Here is a 23945-nt window from a genome sequence, read left to right as displayed (position 1 = left end):
TGTTGGTGAAATCATGTGGTGGGGTGTGTGGGATTGGTTATTACAGAAACATTATAATGTTGGTGAAATCATGTGGTGGGGTGTGTGGGATTGGTTATTACAGAAACATTATAATGTTGATGAAATCATGTGGTGGTGGGGGGGTGGGGGGATTGGTTACTACAGAAACATTATAATGTTGATAAAATCATGTGGTGAGGTGTGTGGGTTTGGTTATTACAGAAACATTATAATGTTTCTGAAATCATGTGGATGGGTGTGTGGGATTGGTTATTACAGAAACATTATAATGTTGGTGAAATCATGTGGTGGTGGGGTGTGGGATTGGTTATTACAGAAACATTATAATGTTGGTGAAATCATGTGGTGGTGGGGTGTGTGGGTTTGGTTATTACAGAAACATTATAATGTTGGTGAAATCATGTGGTGGGGGATGTGGGATTGGTTATTACAGAAACATTATAATGTTGATGAAATCATGTGGTGGTGGGGGGTGTGGGGTTAGTTATTACAGAAACATTATAATGTTGGTGAAATCATGTGGTGGTGGGGGGTGTGGGGTTAGTTATTACAGAAACATTATAATGTTGGTGAAATCATGTGGTGGTGGGGGGTGTGGGGTTAGTTATTACAGAAACATTATAATGTTGGTGAAATCATGTGGTGGGGGATGTGGGATTGGTTATTACAGAAACATTATAATGTTGATGAAATCATGTGGTGGTGGGGGTGTGGGATTGGTTATTACAGAAACATTATAATGTTGTTTTGTGTATATTATGTGGATAATAATTAAGAATCGGGGTATGAACAAAACCCAAAAAAAATCTGCTTCTGCAAACTATGTGAATTGACAATAATTGAGGAATAATTGAATTTCCGGTGTGTTTAATGTGCAGTCAACTTTCAGTTTTGTGATGTCACCTCAAGGCTTACATGTAGTGTTCTGTCTAACAAATGTCATTATTATTGTAAGCTAATTTTATTCAGTGCTGTCAACATACATGTACGCCTACAGTTCATTTCCCGTACATGAATCCTGAATACAGTTACTGAATCCTAGCTGAATACACAGTTAATGAATCCTAGCTGAATACACAGTTAATGAAGCCTAGCTGAATACACAGTTATTGAATCCTATCTGAACAGTTAATAAATCCTAGCTGAATACACAGTTAATGAATCCTAGCTAAATACAGTTAATGAATCCTAGCTGAATACACAGTTAATGAATCCTAGCTGAATACACAGTTATTGAATCCTAGCTGAATACAGTTATTGAATCCTAGCTGAATAGTTATTGAATCCTAGCTGAATACAGTTATTGAATCCTAGCTGAATAGTTATTGAATCCTAGCTGAATACAGTTATTGAATCCTAGCTGAATACACAGTTACTGAATTCTACCTGAATACAGTTATTGAATCCTAGCTGAATACACAGTTACAGAATCCTAGCTGAATACAGTTATTGAATCCTAGCTGAATACACAGTTATTGAATCGTATCTGAACAGTTAATAAATCCTAGCTGAATACACAGTTAATGAATCCTAGCTGAATACACAGTTATTGAATCCTATCTGAACAGTTAATAAATCCTAGCTGAATACACATTAATGAATCCTAGCTGAATACACAGTTAATGAATCCTAGCTGAATACACAGTTAATGAATCCTAGCTAAATACACATTTGCGTGTATCAAATTTGACTGAAATAATGTTTAGAAGTAATCTGTGACCAAAACTTGCTAGTAATTAATAATTAATGTTGTTTTGTATACCTGTAATTAACAATTAATGTTGTTTTGTATACCTGTAATGAACAATTAATGTTGTTTTGTATACCTGTAATTAACAGTTAATGTTGTTTTGTATACCTGTAATTAACAGTTAATGTTGTTTTGTATACCTGTAATTAACAGTTAATGTTGTTATGTATACCTGTAATTAACAGTTAATGTTGTTTTGTATACCTGTAATTAACAGTTAATGTTGTTTTGTATACCTGTAATTAACAATTAATGTTGTTTTGTATACCTGTAATTAACAATTAATGTTGTTTTGTATACCTGTAATTAACAATTAATGTTGTTTTGTATACCTGTAATTAATAATTAATGTTGTTTTGTATACCTGTAAGAAAATCTAATTGATCAAGTAATCACTGTATACACAATGTACATTGGCAAGATACGATGACTTGATCATTTAAATCTCTATATTATATTCTCAGTCATAAGCCAGACTCGACTTGAGTATTTCAGACTAGATTTTCAATACACATACTCTTTAATTCATTTGTTTAAGTTTAGTAAATACAAATAACTTTTAGTTTTGTGATAACAATATAAAACATTTGGCGCCATACCCAAAATATTTTGCAGATTTTATTTTTTTAGTTGACCTTATAACGCTTATATAATAATAGTATTTTAATCGGGCAACTGAAATTTTATATACAAGGTTTTTGAGTAACAAGTTACTGTTATAACACAAATACATGCTGTACCTATACATATATATTTAGACTGTACAGATGTTGACTATATAATCGCCATCATTTTTATAAATATATATTTAGACTGTACACATGTTGACTATATAATCGCCATTATTTTTATAAATATATATTTAGACTGTACAGATGTGACTATATAATCGCCATCATTTTTATAAATATATATTTAGACTGTACACGTTGACTATATAATCGCCATCATTTTTATAAATATATATTTAGACTGTACACATGTTGAATATATAATCGCCATCATTTTTATAAATATATATCTAGACTGTACACATGTTGACTATATAATCGCCATAATTTTTATAAATATATATTTAGACTGTACACGTTGACTATATAATCGCCATCATTTTTATAAATATATATCTAGACTGTACACATGTTGACTATATAATTGCCATCATTTTTATAAATGAAAATTGACACACACGTTTTCACAAGCGAATTAAAATACTTAATTCAACACTATTCTCAGTAAAATCAATGTGACAAAATACAGAATATATTCAATTATTAACAACATATAATTTTACAAGAGGAATAACACACATTAAAGATTATTCTTTACAAGTTTGTACTTACGCGTAAATACGACTTTACAAGTTTGTACTTCATGTAAACACGACTTTACAAGTTTGTACTTATGTGTAAACATGACTTTACAAGTTTTCGCCAACGTGTAACTTGTAGAAATAGGACGCGACGTGCTACAGTTGATGACGTCAAACAGCAAACTTCATCACCACACGTACCCGTACACGTAAGTAATCTAAACCTCTCTATTGACTGAACCATATACCAGTACAGGCCTCCCAGCCACTTGTACATATTAAAATATAGGAAATATAGGAATTTGCATACCAAAATATAGGAGTTTTATAGGAATTTTGAGGTCAGATTAATATAGGAGTTTTATAGGACAATTTGGACCAATTATCATGATTATAGGCATTTTACACAGATTTTAAAAAACATTTACATTACTAATGGTATGTTCTTACCTTGCATATGTACACAAGATACCATCTACTACCTCAACAAACAGGGTTGAAAATTAGCAGTCGCCCGGTTGCCCGTAGCGACCTTTATTGGCTATGGGTGACTATGAATTTCACAAAGGTAGTCCATTGGGTGACCATTGATTTTAGAGTCTGGCGAATATGGTACCAGGAAAACAATTAACGCACTGAAACTGAATTGAATGTGACAAAACACACCGCTATTGTGCTGGCGCGAACTACAGATCTGGCAACAGACAACATTATAGAACATGTTCTATATTTTGACAAAACACACCGCTATTGTGCTGGCGCGAACTACAGATCTGGCAACAGACAACATTATAGAACATGTTCTATATTTTGACAATGCCATGCAGACTTACCAGACTCAGAGGCTTTAAAAATATATAGCTCAAAATGTATTGCAAACACATCATGTTTTGATTTTTTTTTAAGTTGTCGGATTAATGGACTGGATACGCCATAATTATTTAGTAGACCTACTTTTTGACATTATTCAATGTTATGATACAAATTAATCGTATTTAATTAGCTTATATTATTCTGGGTTATGTACTTTTAACTCACACTAACAATGAAATGTTCCATTACTACATATGGATTATTTCAAAAGTCAGTTAACTGGCATGTAGGCCTAAAGATAAAATTCATATAAAAACATATTAATTTATTAAATTGTAAACCCATATATATCATCTGAAATAACGTTTTTGGGGGTAATAGATTCAGTGTAAATAAAAACAATATATATTTATAAAACTGCATAGGATAAATCCAATGTAATCTGCATGACAAAAACCGTAAAACGAGATCAGGGCTGTATTTCTGCACAATGCAGAGTCGATTGGGTATTTGGCAAAATAGTGGACGATTTCATGAATCTTTATCTAGTGCCTCGTCTTTAGGAGGACAGCCACTCCCAAGGAGATCCTTTACTGGGGAGTTCTCCATACTGAACCCTCTCACAGGTGCACAAAGAAGACTGTCATTCCCAGACTAAATACTAAAACACACGCAGTTCTACCATTAGTCTCTTTGTATTGCATTATCGATTACTTCAGAGACAATGCAAGTGAAGCTGCATACCTTGGCTGTTCTAGCTCTTTTTTTTTGTATCCCTGTATTAAAATTTTTATTTAATCTTTATCATTTAATGGTAACTTTTAAAGTAACTTTTATTTATACTGGACTATTTTTTTTTTCTCTTTAAATGTGATTTGGGTTGGTATGGGTTTAAAACTTAATAAGATGTTTCTAATATGAATTTAAACTTTATTTGTTATGAAGTTACATGCCAATTCATCGGTTTCCTTTCGACGCAAATGGACTATATACATGGTTATTATTATACATGGTTATTATTCAACAAAGAACATTCTAATTTTGATTTTGGCTGTGCAGTTAAACTGGAAGGCTAGTTGAATTTGAGAAGGGCCAGTAAGATTTTTCTTCAACTGGCCCTGCTGGCGACCATGGTTTTCATGTTAATTTTCAACCCTGCGAATATAACTCAGTAACATATTTTATTCATCGACATTTTGGCAAAGCAATTGAGTCAAATATAGGAAATATAGGAAATGAATCTCAATATAGGAGTTTTATAGGATCCTATAAAAAAATATAGGAAATATAGGAGGTCTGGGAGGCCTGCAGTATCTTGTTTTCACATGTTATTAATTGTACCAGTTTATAGTTTGCAAGAACATTATAGCACAGGATGGTATAATGAATTAAGTAGAGTTAATTACACTAATTTGAAGTACATTACATGATTCAGCAGGACAGCCAAACAGTTCCAGTTTGTGTGCTACAAATCCTTCATATCCCTGGACAAAACGGATCCTTATCAACCTGGCTTTAAACGGTGGTTTAATAATATGGGTTTTTATCACATAGGGAGTAGATCCACATTTGAATCTCTGAAAATAAAACATTGATGGTAAATTCCAATTACTGCTAATCATAGGTACATGCATATCTAACTTTGTCAAAGGGTGACAGGTCACCAAAAATAAGAATCCCTCACTCTAGATCAATCCACAAAAAAACCAACGAAAAACAACAAGAATTCTGAGAAATTAAATGTCTCGTCTACTACCATAAACTTATTCATGTCGTCGGTAGTTACACCATAAACTTATTCATGTTGTTGGTAGTTACACCATAAACTTAGTCATGTCGTTGGTAGTCTACTACCATAAACTTATTCATGTCGTTGGTAGTCTACTGCCATAAACTTTTTCATGTTGTTGGTGTTACACCATAAACTTATTCATGTCGTTGGTGGTTACACCATAAACTTATTCATGTCGTTGGTAGTCTACTACCATAAACTTATTCATGTTGTTGGTAGTTACACCATAAACTTATTCATGTCGTTGGTAGTTACACCATAAACTTATTCATGTCGGTGGTTACACCATAAACTTATTCATGTTGTTGGTAGTCTACTACCATAAACTTATTCATGTCGTTGGTAGTTACACCATAAACTTATTCATGTCGTTGGTAGTTACACCATAAACTTATTCATGTCGTTGGTGGTTACATTATAAATGTTCATCTCAATGTTAAAAACCTTTAATTTTGCGACAAAAGCCACACACCGCCATCAGAAAAGTAATACTTGTATCTCAGATTTTTACATTTCTTTTGTCTATCCAGCCGAGTGCATTCCTCCACATACGGACCAGTCTTTTATGTATCGAAAAACAGGGATGTTAATGGACCAGTCTATTATGTATCGACATATGGGGATGTTAATGGACCAGTCTATTATGTATCGACATACGGCGACGTTAATGGACCAGTATATTATGTATCGAAATACGGGGATGTTAATGGACCAGTCTATGCAGAAGAAATGTTTTAAAGAACAACACACTCAACACATTTTCATTACGGTTATGTGGTGTCAGACATATGGTAAAGGACGACAAAATGAGGAAACCCGATGCTGTCACATATCGAAAAATCAGCAAGGGATCTTGTATATGCACTTTCCAATAGACAGGACAGTACATACCACGGCCTTTGGTATACAAGGTATACAGCACTAGTGGAATGGTCCATCCAGTAGGTTCGATTCTGTGAATCAAGCACCTAAAGTGAGCGTTCTATACCGACAGCTAAATCCCACATCCTAACACAAATAATATTTCATGGTCTATACCGACAGCTAAATCCCACATCCTAACACAAATAATATTTCATGGTCTATACCGACAGCTAAATCCCACATCCTAACACAAATAATATTTCATGGTGATTCTAAAACACACACAAAAAACACAAAAATAATAATAATAATCAAAATGTACTTTTTTTTGTATCAAATAATGGTGTAATATTGTCTAGATATATATTATGGCTCAGTGTGGGTTTTGAAACGCTATCTTTAAATAGCAATTCTGCGTTATCAAAGAAAAGTTATGACGTCAAATGCACAACTTTTGTGTTGATGGAAGTATTTTTTATTAATAAAAATAAAGCAATGTTTCCGATCTGTCAGTTTAACAATACAATGTAATTAAAAGTACTATTTTTTGTAAGGTACTTTTTTAACATACATAAACATTGGTGTATCTCAAAAATTTTGCAATGAATTTTACTCACCTGCCGAACAACACATCATCGCCTGCTACTAGTGACCTAAACACAAGACAATTAGAACACCCCTAGCTACATGTATGTCGATGAATTTTACTCACCTGCCGAACGATACATCATCGCCTGCTACTAGTGACCTAAACACAAGACGATTAGAACACCCCTAGCTATGTCGATGAATTTTACTCACCTGCCGAACGATACATCATCGCCTGCTACTAGTGACATAAACACAAGACAATTAGAACACCCCTAGCTATGTCGATGAATTTTACTCACTTGCCGAACGATACATCATCGCCTGCTACTAGTGACCTAAACACAAGACAATTAGAACACCCCTAGCTATGTCGATGAATTTTACTCACCTGCCGAACGATACATCATCGCCTGCTACTAGTGACCTAAACACAAGACGATTAGAACACCCCTAGCTATGTCGATGAATTTTACTCACCTGCCGAACGATACATCATCGCCTGCTACTAGTGACATAAACACAAGACAATTAGAACACCCCTAGCTATGTCGATGAATTTTACTCACTTGCCGAACGATACATCATCGCCTGCTACTAGTGACCTAAACACAAGACAATTAGAACACCCCTAGCTATGTCGATGAATTTTACTCACCTGCCGAACGATACATCATCGCCTGCTACTAGTGACCTAAACACAAGACAATTAGAACACCCCTAGCTATGTAAAACTGTTTCTATGGACGTCGAACAAGTCACCTTTACTTATTTTACATGCACTGCATACGATTACAGTGGGTCAGGGTTATATACATATACAAACGTTCAAGTGCATATTACATCATAAAATAACATCTGTTGATCATGAAATATGTAGTGGACAATTTTTTAATTTTTTTAATACTACTAATAATAATCAATAAACAAAACATTTTGAAGGACTGTCAAATTTAGCCCACCCTATTAATGTATAAATAGAGACTATGTTACTACTGGGCTATAGGGTTAGAATTTCTTTTAATGATGTAATTTATGACGTATATTATTAATATGGAATTTGTTTTGAGATATAAGTGCTCTCCTAAACAAGATGGACATCAGACAATATTCATAATCATATATATAAAACATAATAACAATGTCCAATGGCATAAAATATTCAACATAATTAATATTTTTTAATATATAGTAATAAAAGGTAGAGAGTAGATAGAATAGAAATGGGAGTCGAGAAAAAATATTATAGTAATGATCCTATTGTTGGAGCTAACCATATATGGGGCAGTAAGATCAGAATAATAAGTTAGTTCAACTCGAATCTCTTACTTTCAGCTTTTATTTATGTGCTGCTTTAAAAATTAAATGGTTTTCTTTAATTGGTGGAATTTATGGACCACCACACAGTTGTTTGGAGTTATTTTTCATGAATATTGGCCATTCAGAAGTTATCTGGATATTCCACTTCAAAACCAATATTGGAGTTATTTTTCATGAATATTGGCCATTCAGAAGTTATCTGGATGTTCCACTTCAAAACCAATATTGCATCAGAAAGGTTAGAATATTACAGTATACATAAATAAAATCAAAATCGCACTATATACTGAATTTAATGTTTATATTTTAATGACTATATATATATACACATTAGGTTATGCCTCTGTCAATAATAACAATAAAAACATTGTTATTTCTAAACCATGCAAGGTGGTTGCTTATCCACTTCAAAACCCATACCGAGAGGATATAACATTTTCAGAGAAAAAATTATAGAATTAAAAGTTCAGACTCACCTTGCCATAACGAAAAAACTGTTGTCTGTGATGGATAGAATATGATAATTGGAAACGTCTGGGACTAGATCCGTAAATTGCACTGCACTTCATCAGATTCAGGATATAAGGTCGCTGAAGGTCAATCTGTATACAAAAGTCAGACAACTACATGTAAGAACAAGAATTGTTAAACTGACCTAAATCGAAACCTATATCTCATTTTGTAATGGGGATACAAAAAGTATGAGTTTAAAAAAAGTTTGACTGATCATGTAGGTTATCAAAGGGTTCATTAAGGATGGGGTCCAAACATTCTTGTGTATCAACATATAACTACTTGTATCTCTCTCTCTGTGTCTCTGTGTCTCTCTCTCTCTCTCTCTCTCTCTCTCTCTCTCTCTCTCTCTCTCTCTCTCTCTCTCTCTCTCTCTCTATATATATATATATATATATATATATATATATTATTATAAGTTGTAGAAGCATCACGAGGGGTATATGGCTTTTTATGAGCTGAAGGCGAGGGGGTAAAAGAGCACACAGAGGGTACATAAAAAGCCATATACCCCGAGAGATGCTTCTACAACGAATTTATCTTGCCGACATGTTAAACCATATAACCAAATAATCAAAATAACGCCAGACAATAATTGTTAACAATTTATTAACGAAGCCGTACCACGCGGACGCGAACGAAACCACTTGCCAGTGACGAAACATAGTTCCATCGATAAACAAGTTTTTAACTTCAAATGTTTGTAATACGAAATTGTCTGAAACAGATATTAATAAAAATAGAATAAAAAAAAAAACTTTTTTTTATCAGAAATGTATGTAGTAAAAAAAATAAAAATAAAAAAAACTAAAAAAAAAACTAAAAAAAAAAACTGTTGCTAATCGCGCATTAATACAATAACACCACGACCGTAATTAGGTGACCGAGTTCAACATTGCAGCTTTTAAAAGTATTGAAATAGTGTATTTTATAGTAAAAATAAAATTAATTATGTATACTTGATTGATTATCAATGTTATTTATAATCTAATTATTGCTTTAGCATTAACTGGGGCGGCTGGAAACTGTTGGAAATTACAGACGGGGTATAAGAGAATTTGGCTCCGCCCACAGGGGGATAAGGGATTTGTCCAACGGCAAACAACCAATGAGATCAAAGAATTTTACATGAAGGCGAGATAAATATATTTATAGTTTCCAGCCACCCCAGTTAATGCTAAAGCAATAATTAGATTATAAATAACATTGATCAAGTATACATAATTAATTTTATTTTTACTATAAAATACATTATTTCAATACTTTTAAAAGCTGCAATGTTGAACTCGGCCACCTAATTACGGTCGTGGTGTTATTGTATTAATGCGCGATTAGCAACAGTTGGTTTTTGGGTTTTTGAAAAATATTTTAATTTTTTTTACTACATACATTTCTGATAAAAAAAAATTGTATATTTTTTTATTAATATCTGTTTCAGACAATTTCGTATTACAAACATTTGAAATTAAAAACTCGTTTATCGATGGAACTATTTTTCGTCACTGGCAAGCGGTTTCGTTCGCGTCCGCGTGGTACGGCTCCGTTAATAAATTGTTAACAATTATTGTCTGGCGTTATTTTGATTATTTGGCTATATGGTTTAACATGTCGGCAAGATAAATTCGTTGTAGAAGCATCTCTCGGGGTATATGGCTTTTTATGTACCCTCTGTGTGCTCTTTTACCCCCTCGCCTTCGGCTCGGGGTAAAAGAACACACAGAGGGTACATAAAAAGCCATATACCCCTCGTGATGCTTCTACAACTTATAATATTTCTTTCATATAGATTTACAAAATTCAAGTGCATCCTGCACGTATTTAATAGAAGAATCTATTTAAAACACAACGTAAACAAATAATTATTAGGAACTATTGATCTTTGACAGGCTCTGTTTCCTGGGAATTCAGTTAAATCTGAACCACTATCAAAATGGAACCATTTTTGTTGGGGTTGATGGAACCACTTTGGCTATAATGGGACCTCAATGTGATGGCGACATTTTTTGTTTTTAGCTGTAACAGCATTTCAATGTATTGGTGAAATTGATTGCATTTCACCAACTTCTAGCTAGCGGCTAATAATTCTATCTCCCCTATATAGACAGAAAAATAAAACAAAATAATAAATTATTAATATAGCCGTTTTATTCAAGATATGATCGTTTACAACTTGTAATGATACTGTTTCAACCATACATTGTTTTAATTTTTGGTTTCATTTTAGCCGAGTCAATACTTTTCTTAAAGGCATATTGTCACAGATCACCGACCTATTTACATGTGTAATAGTCTAACAAAGTATTACCTGAACAAAAATAATTTGATTTGTCCCTAAATGTACTTTATTCGACCATCTTCATAACCACCATACTCCATTTATTAATGATATTTTGTACAAATAATTGAATTAAGGCAATGGTCCATAATTCAAAAATTAAAATTGCAGACAGGGTTGACATGGATTTCACTCCATCATGGTTCAGTTAAGGTGATGCGATAGCTAGATTTGGTTTCCAACAATTAATGTAATTTTTATTTATTATTCGTATTTAGAGAAATGAGGTCCTTAAATCCGTGACAGTATGCCGTTAATGTGCAGGGCGAGTTGCTGCACTCCATTTGGCAAATTTAAAATGGCGGGGAATTTTTTTTATGTTGTTGGAATATTTATTTTGTTAATAATGATGCAAATACTTCAATCGGGATTTAGTGAGTATGGTAGGTTATACATTTTTGGTTTGTTTGAACATCTGTTGCACTATTTCGGTTGAGAAATGGTTGAAACATGGTACCACAAGTTTTGAATACCAGCCATATATATAATTATATATATATATGCAGTTTCTGCCAGAAAAATATTTTTGGGCATGGCGCAATGGAATTGAATGCAACCACAGTCAACAGTACGGGGAGCCTTCCCCAGAAAGAAAATGGGTTAAGTACAGGGATAAGGTTAAGGAAATCATTCAGTACTAATGATAAGAGTAATTAATTTTGTTAAAAGGTTAACTTTAAGAAAACAAATTGCCAAACATTTTGGATATGGCGCCACCATACCCGTTTTACCATCTGGTAAAACCCCCGATATGGTATATTGTATAACAATATCCGGACATAGAACAAACCACACTTTCTTCATCCCTTCAGACAATTTAGTTCCATTTGTCCGTTTCCACTAAAACCTGTTTCTGCAATTTCGCGCTTGCACAGTTCAGAACCCCAAAGTCGTCTATTGGCAATGTGGTGCATGTATTGTGTATTTCAACATCATTCTCAACTGTTTGTTTAAATGGTTTGGAATTCTTGCACGGCTGGTATGTAGCAGATTCAAAATTTAAAAAAGAATAAAACTACCTAAATAAATAGAGGTCATTGTATCATTGTATTATGTGAGCCTCTGGCGAGCATGATACATTATTTTTATTCCTAATATATGATATTGACGATACCGAAATATGCGAGGGTAATAATCTCTTTATCATATAAGCTCAAGCTTATTACAACATGTTTTTGTAAAGGCAACTTTACACGCAACTTTAATTCCAGTCCGCCATTACTAGATATTCAAATGACGTAAGAATATGTGGCGCGGTGTATTTTTTAATGGAAATGACGTCAAACTCGAATGATGTCATTTTGGATGTCCTTACATCAAAATAAAGTTATGCCTAATGTTTTTTGTTTTCTGAATGCTGGACAGCTTTCAGTGTCAAACTGCCATTGAAATGTTTTTATTTGATGACTATGAATGCATACGTCAATCATGGAGTGTCAACCAAGTACGTTTGCTTAAATGTGAATAAATCTAGTGCCGAGACCTCGACTAATTTACATCTAATTTGCAAAGTTATCAAATTCTTAAAGTATGTGATATCACATACTTTGATTGCACTGAAAATGTAAGATAGTATATGATAAATAAAATTATAATGTAGTAAATAAAAAAAAGATATCTGTTGGACTGGTAGTTGCATTTTTTTGGGTGAGTACTTTCTACACCCCTGTGTCTGCATTTGACATAATTTGCGATTATTTGCCCTAACCCATATTTATGGTATGTATTTTTTTTAAGTGCATTAAGCCACATCGTACTTTCAGCCTCAAAGACAAGTGACAAGAAAGGCCATACAAAACTACACGTGGGCACCTATATACATTGTTAATATTAAAGTGTATCTCGATACTGCGTTAACTCATATCCATCCAGCATTACAACCAGGAAACATCATCACTGACCCAAGTCTGAATCAGCCAAGTTCCGTCCGGACCCATATCATGCAAAGAGAACCAGTTAAATGTCTGTCAACCTTTCCACACCCCTGCACTCATCACCTTGAAAATGTCCAACGAATCATGGAAATTAAGGGAAGCAGAAAATCAACCAAATCTCATGACGGAGAACATGATCACCCGCCAATTCAAACACCAGCTTGATGGTTGCAGCAATCCATCTCAACAAAACATTCTTTGTAACGGCTCCCAGATGTCACATGAAAGAGATCAAAAGAGATGCACGTGCCTCACCTCCGCCTTGACTATGCGAGTAAAGACGTGAGGGCTTGTGGCCAACATGGACAGCAGAACTCGAAACTCATAAGCTTTGCCGTTGTAGAGGAACAGCAAGTACTTCCAAAAATCCATCAGGATCGGTACATGCAGGTAGGCGTCCTTCAAATCAAGGGATATGGAACCTCTACCCTGATCGGTGCAGTCACAGGAGGACCTAAGAAACCTGCAGTCTCCCAGATCCCTGCCGAAGCAGACAACGGGACTGGCAGTGTCGGTTGAACCAAGCTGACCGGAAATTTGTACGGTGACGAAACCCCAACGATCTCACCCCTATTGAAGTGATCTAACTGCTGATGGCCCAGCTACCGAAGTGACGCCCAGTGGCATCACACCCAAAACAAAGCCAAACGGCTCAGAGACAAAAACACTGCCGAGAGGCTTCATGACAGCGCCAAGAGGCGCGGATATTAAAGTAGCAGAGAAAAGTGCTTTGATCGAAACAGTGCCAAAAGGTGCCGTGACCAAGCCTTCAACTGAAGTGTAGTAGGAAGAACAGCACCTCGAAACGGATGTCGTTCTCGAGCTGATCGGACCCTCCACAGAGGGACCGACAATTCGGGCATCCACCACTACAATGGAAGTCACAGCTGTGCCTGACATGAACCGCACTCCCCTCTACTGATGGCCACGTTACCATGGTAACTGGCGCCGCCTCCACCAACAGAGACAAGTCCATGTCCATAGGCAGAGTAGACTCCAACCTGGAAGACACCTTGGAGGGCAGACGAGGAGACACCCTTGTGACTACCACTCGTCCGAGAGCAGACTCCGTCCTGGAAGACACCTTGGCAGACAGACGAGGAGACATCCTTGTGACTACCACTCGTCCGAGAGCAGACTCCGACCTGGAAGACACCTTGGCAGACAGACGAGGAGACACCCTTGTGACTACCACTCGTCCGAGAGCAGACTCCGACCTGGAAGACACCTTGGCAGACAGACGAGGAGACACCCTTGTGACTACCACTCATCCGAGAGCAGACTCCGACCTGGAAGACACCTTGGCAGACAGACGAGGAGACACCCTTGTGACTACCACTCATCCGAGAGCAGACTCTGACCTGGAAGACACCTTGGCAGACAGACGAGGAGACACCCTTGTGCCTACCACTCGTCCGAGAGCTCTTTGATCCAGGCACTGACTTGACAGATGGCAAATCGGATTTGAGCCCGATCCCGGAGGTTGTCTCCTTGCTATGTGTGTCCCTTTTTCATCATACCATTCTCTTACGCTCCACGTTGCAAGAGAATTTCTCGACTTTCCCCCACGTGGCGAGGGACCAAGTGACACAGATGTCACACTGCCACTCAAACTAACAAGAGCAAATGCGTATCAAACTGTGGAAGTCTTTTGGACACACCCACCCTCCGCACACACAACCAAGCCGTATCCGACATCTTAACCACCCATTTCAACTAACCCCGAAACGACTTCGTATGAAGGAGTACAAGAGAACCACATACAATTTAATATACAAATTTAAAACGTTTCTATGAGCTACCACGAACATGGACCACAATGTAGGACTGTGAATCAAAAACAAGGATATATGGTTTGCCCATACGCGAGTATACATTATACATCTGGCAAGAGGAGATAATTCTGCAGTGTAGGTTATGACTGGGTCGTATAGCATTGTTGTTGTGCTAATATGTTAAGTTGAATAAGATTAAACTAATGTAACCCTCTCTTGTGTGTAATAGGTCAAGTTGAATAAGATTAAACTAATGTAACACTCTCTTGTTGTGTGTAATATGTTAAGTTGAATAAGATTAAACTAATGTAACACTCTCTTGTTGTGTGTAATGTTAAGTTGAATAAGATTAAACTAATGTAACACTCTTGTTGTGTGTAATATGTTAAGTTGAATAAGATTAAACTAATTAATGTAACACTCTCTTGTTGTGTGTAACATGTTAAGTTGAATAAGATTAAACTAATGTAACACTCTCTTGTTGTGTAATATGTTAAGTTGAATAAGATTAAACTAATGTAACTCTCTTGTTGTGTGTAATATGTTAAGTTGAATAAGATTAAACTAATGTAACTCTCTTGTTGTGTAATATGTTAAGTTGAATAAGATTAAACTAATGTAACTCTCTTGTTGTGTGTAATATGTTAAGTTGAATAAGATTAAACTAATGTAACTCTCTTGTTGTGTAATATGTTAAGTTGAATAAGATTAAACTAATGTAACTCTCTTGTTGTGTGTAACATGATAAGTTGAATAAGATTAAACTAATGTAACTCTCTTGTTGTGTAATATGTTAAGTTGAATAAGATCAAACTAATGTAACACTCTCTTGTTGTGTAATATGTTAAGTTGAATAAGATTAAACTAATGTAACTCTCTTGTTGTGTGTAATATGTTAAGTTGAATAAGGTTCAACTAATGTAACTCTCTTGTTGTGTGCAATATGTTAAGTTGAATAAGATTCAACTAAAGTAACTCTCTTGTTGTGTGTAATGTTAAGTTGAATAAGATTCAACTAATGTAACTCTCTCTTGTTGTGTGTAATATGTTAAGTTGAATAAGATTCAACTAATGTAACTCTCTTGTTGTGTAATATTTTAGGGGACATCTTAGTGAGTCTAATTACCCAAATAACATTTTAAAAAGAACAATATATTTTAAATATGTTTTAAAACCCCCATGCAGGATCACAATCTTTGATGTCATTGTTTTAAAACCCCCATGCAGGATCACAATCTTTGATGTCATTGTTTTAAAAACCCCGCGCAGGATCACAATCTTTGATGTCATTGTTTATGATGCTTTTACCAAGTTTATTTTCACTTTCAATCGTCGACAACTAATCCCATCTGTCATCTACTGCAAAGTCTGTATTACCAGTTATTTTCGGTGAATATATCCTTTACAAATCTTCAACTTTCATTAAATAATAATGTCCAACATGTTTTAAAAGAAATATTTTACAAATAAGAAATCAAACACAATAACATTTACAAAAATTTAGACTTTTTTGTTTGTTTTCTTTTCGATATTGCGATAACAACTTAAAATACAAATACCAGTCAACAAAATACACTGGATGTGTTCGACTGTTATGTGGTAGTGGAGAAGTGGGTAATGCAAAGTGAACCTAAACAATGAAGTGTGGTATAACAAGCTAATACTTTTCATATAGTTGTTCATAAATATATCCTAAATTAAAATCTGTAGGGTGCTACCTTGTCACTTTTGGGCAATTAAAAAATACAAAAAAACAAGATGGCCACCAACGCCTTTATGAAATTCTAACTTACTTATAACATTCTTAACACTAGACCAATTAGGTTTTAAGGCTGTATTTTATTTAATAAATGTGCAAAACAATTATTATTTCCTTCTGTCTAAGTATAGGTATCAGGGCTCACACGACCGGATGAAGTGAGCCCAAACTTCGCTCTGACTGGCCTTACTTCGCCGTAAAGTGATTTCTGTGAAGCCTTGTTATAAATGGCCATCACTTGCAATGTACACAATTACAGATCAATGGTGAAGAACTTGAGGAACACCTATTCATATTTAATAATTAAGTGTGAAGTGTCTGAGAGTTTGAAGAGAGACAGGCACTACAAAATCATGCAACAGGCTCACAGATAGACGCAGACCTGTCAACCCTCCCGGATTCCGCGGGAGTCTCCCGGTATTTGATCAAATCTCCTTTCACCTGTGCGGGAGACAGTTTCTCCTGTTAAATTACATTTTTGTAAGCATAAAAAAAAATCGATCCTCTTTTGTCAAAATAACAGAAGGGAAGTAACTCTGCCTTTTTTTCTCAATCGAAAAATGTCGACAACTTTCGGCTTCTGAGAATGTAACAGGCCGAATTGTCCCGATTGTTTAACCTTTGCCGAAGTGAGAATTGTGGGATAGCCTATTTATATTGTTAAAAAAGCACATGGAGTTTATAAAATGACGTGTTATTATAATGTTTGTTGTCATCGTAATGGCTACGAAGCGTGTTGCCGCTAATTCAACAGGCTGTGTATTGACATTCAGTGTTGCCATATAAAAAAAAAAAACTATCCAATTTAGTTCTAATAACACCTCTGAATTGTAAAATGTTTTCCCACTGGATTACATAATGCAACTATGACGAATCTGAACTGCCAGACTCCGAGTTGACAGCGATACACACGATGCATGTTAAAATCACATGTCACAGCAAGACAACGAAAACACCAATTAGCTGTATAAACATACTTGTGTCAGTTAATTTTGTATGTTTGTGCAGTAAAATGTTGGTTATAAGGGTACACTTCAAGAAATTATTTTTGTACAATTAAAAAATGTTGTGTTTGACATTGACATAAAGTTACTCACGGAAATGGGTATAATTCCGGTATATTTCACACGATGTCCATAATGAGGTTTTACTTATGATTAATGAAAATACAATGTTTATTGCATCATTATAATGATTTTAAATAAGTACCACGCCACCGTTCCTCATTATAGTAAAAACTGAATATTAATTTATAAGATTTATATAAATTTGTCTTTGGTACTTAGGTACACCAACCACAAATGATAATGTAACGCAACCTGTAAGGCTGTAAGTGTAATACCGTAAATGTACTAATTAAAATTTTTATTTCTTGTTCATGTTCTTAACATTTTTGGATACATTTTTTTTTTTTAAATATATTATGTATTAAATCATAATAATATTTAAACTTAAAAAAAAAATGCCAAGATCTAAGGTTAAGAAGTATATATGACATTATAAAGTATTCATATAACTTATTGTAATAATGTTTTTTTTAAATCTTGCGATTTTGGGTTAAATTGTGTGAATTTAAAAAATCTCCTGCTTTTTGACAAAATCTCCTGCTTTTTCAACACACACCTCCTGCTTTCTCTTGACTAAAGGTTGACAGGTCTGGATAGACGGTCTAGCTCGGACAACACCCGTGTCTGGCACTAATAATTGGCTTAAACTGCTACTGACTGTTGAAGTGTATTGTCAGGCAAATGTGCTGGAAATTGTACACGGGTGGGGAACTAGACTATGACGAGTGTATTTTTTTAGGGAGTTTGTATTATGCTCCACCAGAAAATACATTGAAAAAAAAATTCTTTGGAGCAGCAGACCTCGATGTGAAAAACATGTGGGGAGTAATTAACTAGTTTTATGTAGACTTTGTCATAATGAATAAATTCAACACACAAAACAGGTGTCGAAATTATAAAATAGTTAAGGCAAACCTCTCCTAGTGGATGTTTAATGTATATGCACTCATAATAAGCAGTGACCTGTCCTACACACCCAGCGGCCACTTAAACTGGATCCCCAAGTCGCTAAAGTGCCAGTGTTAAGTGGCCACTAAATTCTTTAAAAAAAAATTGTTTTTGTAAACAACAGTGACAAGGTTCAGGAGATAAACAATTTTCACACCTTCAGTACTTTTAGTACCCATACAGTAAACAAATCAAATAAATAAATTAAAAAATAAAATACAGATTGTAAAACTTGCACCTGTATTAAAATAACTTCTTTTTGCATATCTTTTTTGGGGGATTAAAAATTCAAGTCTCTCTGCTGTTAAAAACTTCGCCCTCTGTAAAGTTTGAGAGAGAAGTGACTTCGCTCTATGATTTTGACCTCGTGTGAAGCCTGGGTATAGGTGTTAAAAACTTCACATCTCTAATGTTTGAGAGAGAAGTGACTTCGCTCTATGATTTTGACCTCGCGTGAGGCCTGGATATAGGTGTTAAAAACTTCACCCTCTCTAACGTTTAAGAGAGAAGTGACTTCGCTCAATGATTTTGACCTCGCATGATGCCTGGGTATAGGTGTTAAAAACTTCACATCTCTAACATTTGAGAGAGAAGTGACTTCGCTCTATGATTTTGACCTCGCATGAGGCCTGGATATAGGTGTTAAAAACTTCACCCTCTCTAACGTTTGAGAGAGAAGTGACTTCGCTCTATGATTTTGAACTCGTGTGAGGCCTGGATATAGGTGTTAAAAACTTCACCCTCTCTAAAGTTTGAGACAGAAGTGACTTCGCTCTATGATTTTGACCTCGCGTGACGCCTGGATATAGGTGTTAAAAACTTCACATCTCTAACGTTTGAGAGAGAAGTGACTTCGCTCTATGATTTTGACCTCGCGTGAGGCCTGGATATAGGTGTTAAAAACTTCACCCTCTCTAACATTTGAGAGAGAAGTGACTTCGGTCTATGATTTTGACCTCGCATAAAGCCTGGGTATAGGTGTTAAAAACTTCACATCTCTAACGTTTGAGAGAGAAGTGACTTCGCTCTATGAGTTTGACCTCGCGTGAAGCCTGGGTATAGGTGTTAAAAACTTCACATCTCTAACATTTGAGAGAGAAGTGACTTCGCTCTATGATTTTGACCTCGCGTGAGACCTGGGTATAGGTGTTTCCTCTTGAAATGTGGTCACAACATGGGTGATCTTTCAACTGTTCGAAATCAGGGGCTCTGATCTCTGCTTCTGCTAAAAAGATCAAAAGTATCATCAGTGCAAGCCAGCAGCGTGGTGATTATATCCACAAAGATCTTGAAAAGAGACTCATCGATAATGAAGAATTTACAATAAGAGTACAAAAGTCTGATGTATCCACATACACTTCAAATACTCACATTTCCCGAACACTGAAAAAGTGGGGCATTAATTGAGCACCAAAGTAGATCCAAAAGTGAACCGCCGGCATGTTGATGCTGGTCTGGTCTCCAAAAATTTGACTTCAAGCAACATTGCATCATATGTGCTGAAGAATGTTTGCTTCGATCCTGACCCAAAACAATCAGATAGATGGATGGAGAAAAGTAAGAAAAGTGCCAACAACTTCTACAGATATGTTATGAACGAGGAGATGAACTTTCAAATAAAGTTTGTATACGTCTTGCAGGTGCTGCTGCAGTAGATCTTCATGCAGCGGATGCACAATATCACTGTGATTGCTGTTTAAAGGTCTGTAATTTGTATATGTCTTGCAGGTGCTGCTGCTGCAGATCTTCATGCAGCGGATGCACAATATCACCGTGATTGCTGTTTAAAGGTCTGTAGTTTGTATATGTCTTGCAGGTACTGCTGCAGATCTTCATGCAGCGGATGCACAATATCACTGTGATTGCTGTTTAAAGGTCTATAGTTTGAAAAACGACAAGTGTGCTCAATCCATGACACAAACATCTGAAGCTATACACGATGATTCTTTGGATGCCATTATTGAAGAAATGAACAAAGATAAGAGTCGTATGTGGACAACTGTAGAAAACTTCATGATTTGCAACTTGCAAGCAACCCAAAACATACATTAGGCAGACATTAAGTACTTTAAAAAATTATTAGATTACTTTGGTAATGATATTGTGGAAATGCAAATCAAAGTATGTGCAAGTTTGGTATGCTTTAGACAACATGTCCCACATAAACTATGTAACGTAAATGATTACTACGAATATATATATATGTTCATATAATGAGATCCAAAGTAGCTGCAGCAAAATGTATTGGAGAACAGGATTGTTCTGAACAAACGGGATTGAAAAAGGATTCCAAACCAGTCTTCCGTTGGTATGATAACTACGACCTGGGAGTTTTTACACCTACTGGATTTAGAGAATGCCATGGCATGGCTATTGAACATATACAACAGTTGGATGATGATGATGATGATGATGATGATGATGATGAAAATGAACCCATTATCCTAAGACTATGCACTATTCAAATAAAAGAATTAACTGGTATTCAGTTTGAACACTATGCAGGTCCAAACAACTCAACACCACCAGTATCAGCCTGTCAAACACACCACCACCAGTATCAGCCTGCCAAACACACCACCACCAGTATCAGCCTGCCAAACAACACACCACCACCAGTATCAGCCTGCCAAACAACACACCACCACCAGTATCAGCCTGCCAAACAACACACCACCACCAGGTATCAGCCTGCCAAACAACACACCACCACCAGTATCAGCCTGCCAAACAACACACCACCACCAGTATCAGCCTGCCAAACAACACACCACCACCAGGTATCAGCCTGCCAAACAACACACCACCACCAGTATCAGCCTGCCAAACAACACACCACCACCAGTATCAGCCTGCCAAACAACACACCACCACCAGTATCAGCCTGCCAAACAACTCACCACCACCAGTATCAGCCTGCCAAACAACACACCACCACCAGTATCAGCCTGCCAAACAACACACCACCACCAGTATCAGCCTGCCAAACAACACACCACCACCAGTATCAGCCTGCCAAACAACTCACCACCACCAGTATCAGCCTGCCAAACAACACACCACCACCAGTATCAGCCTGCCAAACAACACACCACCACCAGTATCAGCCTGCCAAACAACTCACCACCACCAGTATCAGCCTGCCAAACAACACACCACCACCAGTATCAGCCTGCCAAACAACACACCACCACCAGTATCAGCCTGCCAAACAACTCACCACCACCAGTATCAGCCTGCCAAACAACACACCACCACCAGTATCAGCCTGCCAAACAACACACCACCACCAGTATCAGCCTGCCAAACAACTCACCACCACCAGTATCAGCCTGCCAAACAACACACCACCACCAGTATCAGCCTGCCAAACAACACACCACCACCAGTATCAGCCTGCCAAACAACACACCACCACCAGTATCAGCCTGCCAAACAACACACCACCACCAGTATCAGCCTGCCAAACAACACACCACCACCAGTATCAGCCTGCCAAACAACTTCCACAGACTTTGTTACTCAGGCATTAGAGGAAGACATACACTGGCTATCAAATGTTACAAGTCAAAATACTTGTCTGGGTCAATGACTAAAATGGCTAGAGCAACAAACATCCACCAAAAGCTACAAATACATGTTTGGTCCACTAATAGATGCTGTACCGAGTCACTCAGATAAAATCTTAACTACACTGATTTTCATAGACGACATATTTTCCTTGCTGATGCATTTCGATAATAGTGCTTCTGCCAAAATGCTAGGTGACATGTGCAAAGATCTGCTTGCAGTTCATGCACTCATGCGATTCAACAAGCTACCCTTGGAAAGGGCAAAATATCTGCTATAAAGATGATGCTTAAATGATTCTAGGGCATCCCCACCCCCGATATTTTCCCCCTACTGTTTCCCCCCAGTAAATACCCCACCCCATCCCCCACCCCCGTTTTGATATATGATCATTTGCATTATATTTTAAAATGTCCTTTATATTTCACTTTAAGAAAACAATATATACAGCCCTATATATGCAGCAGCAATCACCTTTATTTATCTCGCCTTCATGTAAAATTCTTTAATCTCATTGGTTGTTTGCCGTTGGACAAATCCCTTATACCCCTGTGGGCGGAGCCAAATTCTGTTATACCCCGTCTGTAATTTCCAACAGTTTCCAGCCACCCCAGTTAATGCTAAAGCAATAATTAGATTATAAATAACATTGATAATCAATCAAGTATACATAATTAATTTTATTTTTACTATATTACAAACATTTGAAGTTAAAAACTCGTTTATCGATGGAACTATTTTTCGTCACTAGCTGGCAAGTGGTTTCGTTCGCGTCTGCGTGGTACGGCTCCGTTAATAAATTGTTAACAATTACTGTTTGGTGTTATTTTGATTATTTGGCTATATGGTTTAACATGTCGGCAAGATAAATTCGTTGTAGAAGCATCTCTCGGGGTATATGACTTTTTATGTACCCTAGGTGTGCTCTTTTACCCCCTCGCCTTCGGCTTGGGGTAAAAGAACACACAGAGGGTACATAAAAAGCCATATACCCCTCGTGATGCTTCTACAACTTATAATGTATATTTATGTATCGTTTGCTTGTGTTTTCTTTTTCCTGTACATATATTATATTTGTAATCTTGTTTATACAGAAAAAAAGAAAGAAATGTTTTATTTAATGATGCACCCAACACATTTTTGTTTATACAGATGAACTGTATTGCTCAGTGTTAATATAGAATTGAATTGAAATTGCTATATACTAATACAGTTATATAGAACCTTTGAAGTAGAAAAGTTACTTTATAAACCTCTCAATGCAATTGCCAGTTCAGGAAATACACTGAACAAGATTAGATTAGCATTTTTTACCACTAATATTAGGTGGAAATGACGGGGGGAAATTACCTAAGAGGGTGGAATTACCTGGAGAAAAATGCCCTGATACCGACAGAGGGAAAATGCCCTGATACCGCTTAAACATGATCTCAATTTACAACATATTAGAAACCCTGAGGCAGACAAAGAGAAAGTCATCAATGCTGGCAGAGAATTGCAGTGTGTCTTCTATGGATCCACAAAGAGTGATTTTACTATTGATGACCTTCGACACTAAATATTTATCAAGACAAAGGATAGCAT

General features: G+C 36.1%; 1 protein-coding gene across 1 annotated transcript; it reads left to right on the top strand.

The window, feature by feature from the left end:
* The first annotated feature begins 21004 nt into the window (after nt 1-21004).
* LOC121385156 (mucin-5AC-like) lies at nt 21005-22324 on the top strand. Its single transcript, XM_041515694.1, has one exon. The coding sequence runs from the start codon at nt 21005-21007 to the stop codon at nt 22322-22324; it is 1320 nt and encodes a 439-aa protein (XP_041371628.1).
* The last annotated feature ends 1621 nt before the right edge of the window (nt 22325-23945 follow it).

This window comes from Gigantopelta aegis, chromosome 11, assembly GCF_016097555.1.
Source record: "Gigantopelta aegis isolate Gae_Host chromosome 11, Gae_host_genome, whole genome shotgun sequence".
Taxonomy (NCBI): domain Eukaryota; kingdom Metazoa; phylum Mollusca; class Gastropoda; order Neomphalida; family Peltospiridae; genus Gigantopelta; species Gigantopelta aegis.
Note: the sequence above shows the minus strand (reverse complement) of the source record. Positions and strands in the feature narration are given on the sequence as shown.